The sequence below is a fragment of the Nematolebias whitei genome, chromosome 11 (genome assembly GCF_014905685.2).
Source record: "Nematolebias whitei isolate Nwh7 chromosome 11, NemWhi1, whole genome shotgun sequence".
Classification (NCBI taxonomy): domain Eukaryota; kingdom Metazoa; phylum Chordata; class Actinopteri; order Cyprinodontiformes; family Rivulidae; genus Nematolebias; species Nematolebias whitei.
In genome coordinates, this window is record NC_056508.1 from 36,494,953 (window position 1) to 36,502,210 (window position 7,258).

The 7,258-nt window shown below is 41.1% G+C and overlaps 1 protein-coding gene across 1 annotated transcript; it reads right to left on the reverse strand.

Annotated features, from left to right (window-relative positions):
* Window positions 1-3,306: 3,306 nt before the first annotated feature.
* On the reverse strand, window positions 3,307-4,154 carry LOC119417080 (transcription factor HES-2-like). The gene is made up of 3 exons (XM_037684286.1): window positions 4,023-4,154; window positions 3,749-3,932; window positions 3,307-3,635 (listed from the first exon to the last, which is right to left on the reverse strand). Exons 1-3 carry the CDS (start codon window positions 4,110-4,112, stop codon window positions 3,307-3,309), a joined length of 603 nt encoding a protein of 200 aa, XP_037540214.1. The 5' UTR covers window positions 4,113-4,154.
* Between the last annotated feature and the right edge of the window lie 3,104 nt (window positions 4,155-7,258).

Consider the following 7,258-nt stretch of genomic DNA (forward strand, 5'->3'; position numbering starts at 1 on the left):
ACACACACACACACACACACACACACACACACACACACACACACACAAAGAAAACAATGCTATGAAGTTTATGGTTGTAGTGTGAAGACAATTAAAGTTAATGAGGTCTAAATACGTTTTAAGGCACCTGTAGGTCAGACCACAGGCGGAGGTTGTCGGTGTGAGAACTAACTTTATTTTCACTAAAACATTTCAGACACTGTCAGGGGAATTTAGATAAATGTTATGGATGGTTGTCAGTAAAAGTATGATGTTAAACTAATGTGTGAGTATAGTTGCTTTGTCTGCCTGCAGGCTCCTCTCTGAAGAGCACGGACCCTGCCTCTCTGATAAACACCAAGGCCTCTTCGTCTTGACCTTGCCTCTGTGTGATAACATTTATTAAAGCTCTTCTTGCCTCTCTGTCCAGCGCAGATTGTCACTGACGAGGCTACATTTGTACATCTGTGAAAGCTTCCTCGTGACATCTACACTTGCAAATAAAGAGCAGTTTAAAAATCTTCTTGTGTCTTCAAAGTGGCTAATTTGAGTAAAGAGATGTTGAAAGGATATTTATTTTATGCAACACTAAGCATCAGGTGAAATAAACTGAAGATCCAAAGTGTGGAGGTTGAGACAGCAGGTGGAAAGTGGACACTCCTGTGCCCAAACTGTGCCCACCTTTGTGGGTTGGCCACAGTTCTGCTAATCCGCTAACAGCTAGTAGCAGAACTAATTTTCGTTTAGAGGATTAGCAAAAACTTTGGCAGAATTAGCTTCCACCAAATTAGGTTTTGCCGACTTTGATTCCTCTAACAAAATTCTCAAGTTTGTTCCTGTCTGTTTTGGGGGTGTGTCTTGAAGCGTCATTAGGCATTCTATTGGCTACTCTGTGTACATGTGACGTGATTGGTCGATGCTGCTTCAGCTGGATGGAGACAAAGACATGTGATGCAGACTGAGTGACAGTAGTTTTAGCTGTTAGTAGTTTAGTGTTCGCTTCCGCAATTTATTATTATTTTTTACCTGTTTAGCAATTTAGTGTTAGCGAAGCTAACTTTTTGGTTAGCCATATTAACATTAAAAGGTGGAACAAGGGAGAATTGGATACAAGGTAATCTAGCAACAAACAATTCCAGTTCAATTCAGTTTATTTATATATCATCAAATCACAACAAAGTTGTCTCAGGGCACTTTACAGGAACATTCACAAACATAGAAAAGTCAATTAGTAAAGTTCTTTTTCTAAGGAGGCCAGCAGACACGTTGAATCTTCACTTCGTCGCAGTCTCCCATCCTGAGCAAGCACAGTGGCAACAGTTGAAAGGAAAAACTCCATTTTAAAAGGAAGAAACCTCCAGCAGAACCAGGCTCAGTACAAGCGGCCATCTGCTTTGACCGGCTGGGTTTGAGAGGACAGAATATAGAGGCAAACTAACACATAATGGCAGGTCCAGGTAGGTGCAGGTGTACCTGAAAGACAAAACAACACATGTTAAAGATAGAAAAAAAATATTACAAATACAAAACAGGTTGAGAAGAGTAAGTAAAGACAGTCGCAGAGTGGAGAAATGTGATCAGTTTGACCTCCAGCAGTCTAAGCCTATAGCAGCATAACTAAGGAACAGCTCAGGAACCCCAAGCCGACCCTAACTATAGGATTTATCAAAAAGGAAAGTCTTAAGCCCAGTCTTAAAATTGAACAATGTGTCAGCCTCACGGACAGAAACTGGAAGTAGGTTCCACAAGAGAGGAGCCTGATAACTGAAAGATCTTCTTCCCATTCTGTTTTTGGAAACGCTAAGGACCTCAAGTAAACCTGCTGTCTGAGAGTGAAGTGCTCTGTTAGGAAAATATGGAATAATAAGACCTGTAATATAAGATGAAGCTAGGTTGTTGAGAGCTTTGTTGGTTAGAAGCAAGATTTTGAATTCAATTCTGGATTTGACAGGGAGCCAGTGGAGAGATATGATCTCTCCCACTAACTCCAGTTAAGACTCCGGCAGCAGCATTTTGGATCAACTGAAGACCTTTTAAAGAAGTATTTGGACACCCAGATAACAAACCATTGCAATAGTCCAGTTTAAATGTGACAAATGCATGAATCAGTTGTTCTGCATCATTTTTAGATGTTTCTAATTTTAGCGATATTACAAATGTGCACAGCACATGGGTAACAGAACACCAGCTGGCCTTTATAGAGCAAATAAAGCTTCACCAATAGATGTATATTTTATTACACTGAAATAAAAGCAATTGAATGAATAACAACAAACTCCATGCTCAATAATCCAGGTATACAATCCAACAGTTTTCAATTAGGTCATCTGGACAGTTTCTTTTTTTGTGCTGAAACGTTTCATCTTTGATCCGGAAGGCTTCATCAGTCGAGGAAACACAACACAAAACTGATTCTTCCCCCAATGCAGCACAAAAAAAGAGACTGTCCAGATGAGCTGACTGAAAAATGTTCTACTGAATTTTTTTAAATCTTTTTCTAGTTTTGTTATATTTAAGTTGTAAATTTGAATATAAAAGCAAATAGTTCACCCAGAATAAAACCTTGTAATTATTTGTCATATTAGTTGTGGACTTGTGTGTTGGGCTGAGTCTGTAAGAATAACCAATTAAATTTAGAGGTGTTTTTTCATGTTTTTAGAGCATGAATTTGTGTTTTTGCTGCTAACCCCCGTGTGTTTCTTCTCAGACAACTTGTTCCCACAATTTTTGGCGGCAGTTAGAGAGGCCTCACATCAGCAACAATAGAGCAGCTGCTCATCAGCATGAATGCTCTTATTGACCTGTGGCCTTTCTCCTTTCTTTATCTGCCCCTGAATGCTTCAGAGGTTGATGACTCAAAAATTATATTCCAAACAGACAGCAATAATATCAAAGAAGATGAACGTTTGAGTCAAATGTACATTTATTTCAAACTTTTTGTCCATGACAAAACATTTCAAATGTACCTAAACAAGTTTTTTTTTTTTTTTTTTACAAATAAATAAATAAAAACTTAAATGTAACACATAGTGTTTACAGACTTTTCTGTTGCACAGACCAAAATAGTTTTAAGTCCACAGTGCAACCCTCAAACAAAGTAACCCTTGGGGTTTTACAGAAGTGTTGTATACAACTCGTGTCTTTGAAACCCCAAAGAGGATTGCGCTTTACATCTTCAGTTTCTCTGAGATCTGTGCTCTTTGCCAACAGGCAACAAACGCAACGTGAGTCAAATGTTGAAATAAATTCAACTATATACTTGTTACTAATACTATCATGGTATAAACACGACATTATAAATACAGATTAGATGAAAGTCCATTCATGCTACCAGGGTCTCCACACAGCTGCGCAGACCGGCTGCGGACCTGACTGCGCTCTGGGGGCTGCAGCCGCGCCTCTGGGGGACTCCTGGCTCCCCGGTCTGTGGCTGAAGCTGGACTTCAGGCTCAGGAGTCTCTGCTGGATCTGGGGGAAGCTCCTGGAGTTCTGCGCACAGCAGTTCAGGCAGGTCGGTGTGACCGTGGTGGACATGGACTGCTGGACGAACTCGTGCACCCGCTGGCACGCGTCCTGGTCCAGGCTCGTCTTGGGGAGCAGAGCGGAGACGCGCTGGAGGCAGGCTTTGTAGCCTTCTCTGTAACTGTCTGCGGTCTCTGGATGGGAGAAGAGCAGAGATCTGATGAGTTGGGTGCACTTTCATCTGAAGTAGCATACATGTGGGAAATAATCATCATGTTCTGTTTATAGGCCTGGACATGATGCTCACCTTTGACTGGAGCGGAAGGAAGATCTCTGAGGAAACGCACGGTCATTTCTAGAATATCAGCTTTTTCCAGCTTGGAGTAGCGCGCGCTGTCTTTGCCGACAAGGGGCACAATCAGGCTCTTCAGATGGTTGAGGCTGTCATTGATGCGAGCGCGCCTTCTCTTCTCCAGCAGGGGTTTTAGAGTCTAGGAGACACAATTGAAAACGTTATTCTTGCTGCTCTTCCTCGAGCGTTAAATGTGAGCGCAGCTGGAAAGTTTCTCTCTTTTTCTTACCTTTCTGAGCTCGTTAGCTTGTTTTCTCTGAGCCACGGTGGAGTGCGCGGGGAAAGGCTGGCTGGCCTCGGCAGGGATGCTGGGACTCATTTGTGCTTTTTTAGGTGACTTGTTCAAGGAAAGGCTGGGCTCAAGTGTAGCTCAGATCTGGAGAGCCTCCTATTTATTTGGCTCCGGCGCGTCAGAGGGGAGGGAACACAAGCTGATGGGAGGACACAGGGGGGTGGGAGGGGGGCTGTATCTGGGGAGGTGAGTCCTCTCTGGACCATCTGGTTCCTTCAAGGCACTGTTTGTACACTGGTATGTGCATGTTTGTGATCATGTTGGGCTTTCCTATGTTAAAAATGTAAAGCTTCAACGCGCATGAGACTCCACGCAAGACCTGAAACTCAAAGTGTTTCTCCAGCTCTTCTCTACATTGAAACGGATTGTTTGATTTTTATTTTCGACAGCAAATAATGCATATCTTTCCAACACATCTATGTTCATAAAATTATAAATTCTATAATCCTAGTTGTCTGTAAATTAATTTTTAGTTTTGCACTATAACATTTCCTTTCAAGCTGATCTCCAGATTAATTTAGAATTGTTTTGCATGCATCCAAAAGTTGCAAACTTTTGAAATGGAAGTACCTAAGAATTGAAAAACATTATAATCATTATTTTAGTGCTTATGAGCTGCGCTCACCTCCCACCACATCAAAACCAACACGACGCGCCAAATGAGAGAATCTGAGATGTCGAGATTAATCTGTTCCTAAAATGAACGAAGCAGCCAAGCCACGCTATGTTTGGATTAACATCTGTTTATGGACTCCAGAAGCTCGTTTTCATATCAACAACACAACGTTTACCTGCCTTGGGGAACTAGATCACAACAAGTTGGAATAGGAGCAGAAAAAAGCCCGAATTTAAGACAGAAATGTATAAATGAACAGAAAAATAAGTTTAAAAGGTTTCACGGAGAAACGTCTTAAATTCAGAAGAGAAGAAATCAATATATATATATATATAGTTCTAGCTGCTTTGAAATTGATTCTGTAAAGAGAAAATCGAATCTAAAACCGTGAATATTTTTAATCGCTGGGCTTTTCTTGAAAAAGTGACATTTTTTATCTTCGCTTTTGGTGTAAAGTCTGAACAGACCTTGAGGCTGACGGTGGGATTCACGCGTTTGGCACGCGCCAAAACCCGCTCAACAGATGGGATCCTTCCCCTCCTCAGTCTACCTCCCCTCCCATGTTCCCCTCCACACACAAAGCCCCCTCCCCCTCATGTCTGCTTGTTCCCACCATCAGCGCCTGTGCGCTCTCACCATCACTGCATGCGCACGTTTTTGTATAGCCTATTTGGACAGAAAGAAGGGACGGGTTTTTGTACCATAACATCTAAACACAAAGACACAACAGTTCCAGAGTGATAAAAACAGGCCTTTAATGACTAAACTGTGCTGGAAGTTTCAGTCGAGAAAACAACCAAATAAAGCAAAATTAAAACTAAACAGACGAAACAAAACTTGCTCTGCATTTTTAATGACGAAAAATAGAAGCATAAACACAAAATTGATGCATATTTTGGTCAATTTGTGCTGCTTTTTAAATTAAAAGTTCAGATGTGCCAAGAACTGGTTTTTACGCACAAACTTTACGCACCAGACGTCCTCACAGCGCTTCAGGAAACAACAAAGACTGGGGGGAAGGGGTGCATCACGATGAAATGTTTGCTCAAATGGACCCTTATATATTCAAAATATGCCCCCCTCCCCCCCATCAAGCTTGAATCAGATTTTAAAAATTAATGATTTATTCGACATGCAAGCTGCCCCGCTGCAGCTTCGTGGGGGTTGTTAACCCTATTATTTTGTCAAGCTTTGCAGATAGAGGCTTTTGCACGCGCTCTGTCCCATGGGGGCCCCCACGTAACTGTCATCAAGTCCTGTCTGCGAACTTACCCTCCCAGAAAAAAAAAGTCCATGAGGCTTCGGTTAGAACCTTTTTGTCTTGGTTTCCGCGTGGGTTTCCATCTGTGCAAGCTGAGAGCACAGTGATGCTTTGTTGAAGAACCGAAAGGGATCTTTCCAATGTGTGATGTGTAAAGAGATGAGAGGTCATTTTCTGTCTTCTATTGTTTTGACAGCTGTAACTGAAAGGGATTTATGAAAGAATCTGATCCCAAAAGTCCCACATTTACATGTTGGTTGCTTTATAAACAGCATGAGACTGGCACGAGCCATGGTGCTCAGGCAAACGGAGTTGCTTCAGCGTCCACGAAGCTCCGGGTCTCAATGTGACGGTCTCCATCCAACAGCCTCATCTAGAAGTTTCCAGGTGGAACCTGAAAGGAGGTCTGGCATCCCAAGCCAAAAGCAACGCCACCATCATCCGCATGGCTCTGACGCATCTGTACGGGTCTGACAGCTGTTCCACAACTCGGAAAAAACAGACAACAAAACAAGACAAAAAATTCCATAAACCTGGATCATGCATTTAGAATAAACAAATTTGATATAGTCATCCAAAAGGGGAGTTGTGTCCAAATTATTTCAACATGTTTTATTTTAATAGAAGTTGTCAAATTAAAAGCTCATTTTACAATACAGACAATAATCAATAAATACATAATTTTGTTACAAAGTTACATTCAGATGCAGAAGGTTTTCAAAAACTTGCTAATTTATTTAATTTCTTTTAATTAATTTATTTATTTTTGGCAAAACAGCTGTGTAGGACTCTAATTGATTACTGAAAGTCGATGAGGAAAATGCTTTCCGTTCAGTACACATTTTAATGTGTCAATTAAATGTCAATAAAAGAAGATGAATCATTTATGATAGTTTTGATTTTCTGAAGTCCAACTTCACTGCTGTGCAGGTGATCATCTCAAATGGAGAATCAAAGAGCTGGTTCAATCTTTTAAAACAAGAAATGCCTTCATTAGCCTTATTTTGGTCTGACAAATGTTAAAGGGGATTTAAAAAAAGTTGTATTGGCTGGAAAAGGCAATGCCAATCAAAATAAACATTATATGTTTAGTTTCATACACTTGCTTGAATTTAGGGCCACCTTTTCATATAGCATATAGAGGATTTTACAGTCAAATGACTGCACAGTGTCCGTCTTCCATGAATGCCAAACAAACCCAAAACATCACCTCTCCACCTCCATGCTCCGTGTGCACCTACCCGTCCAGGTTGTCATTATGTAAAGTTTGCAGACAATACAGAGGTGGTTGGATGC

What these genes read in the sequence shown, in the direction of transcription:
- LOC119417080 (XM_037684286.1), bottom strand. Translation starts at nt 4,112, where the DNA reads ATGAGTCCCAGCATCCCTGCCGAGGCCAGCCAGCCTTTCCCCGCGCAC. An exon ending in AAGCTAACGAGCTCAGAAAG is followed by an intron (nt 3,933 to 4,022) that starts GTAAGAAAAAGA and finishes TGTGTCTCCTAG; the next exon opens with ACTCTAAAACCCCTGCTGGA. An exon ending in TCCTTCCGCTCCAGTCAAAG is followed by an intron (nt 3,636 to 3,748) that starts GTGAGCATCATG and finishes TCTCCCATCCAG; the next exon opens with AGACCGCAGACAGTTACAGA.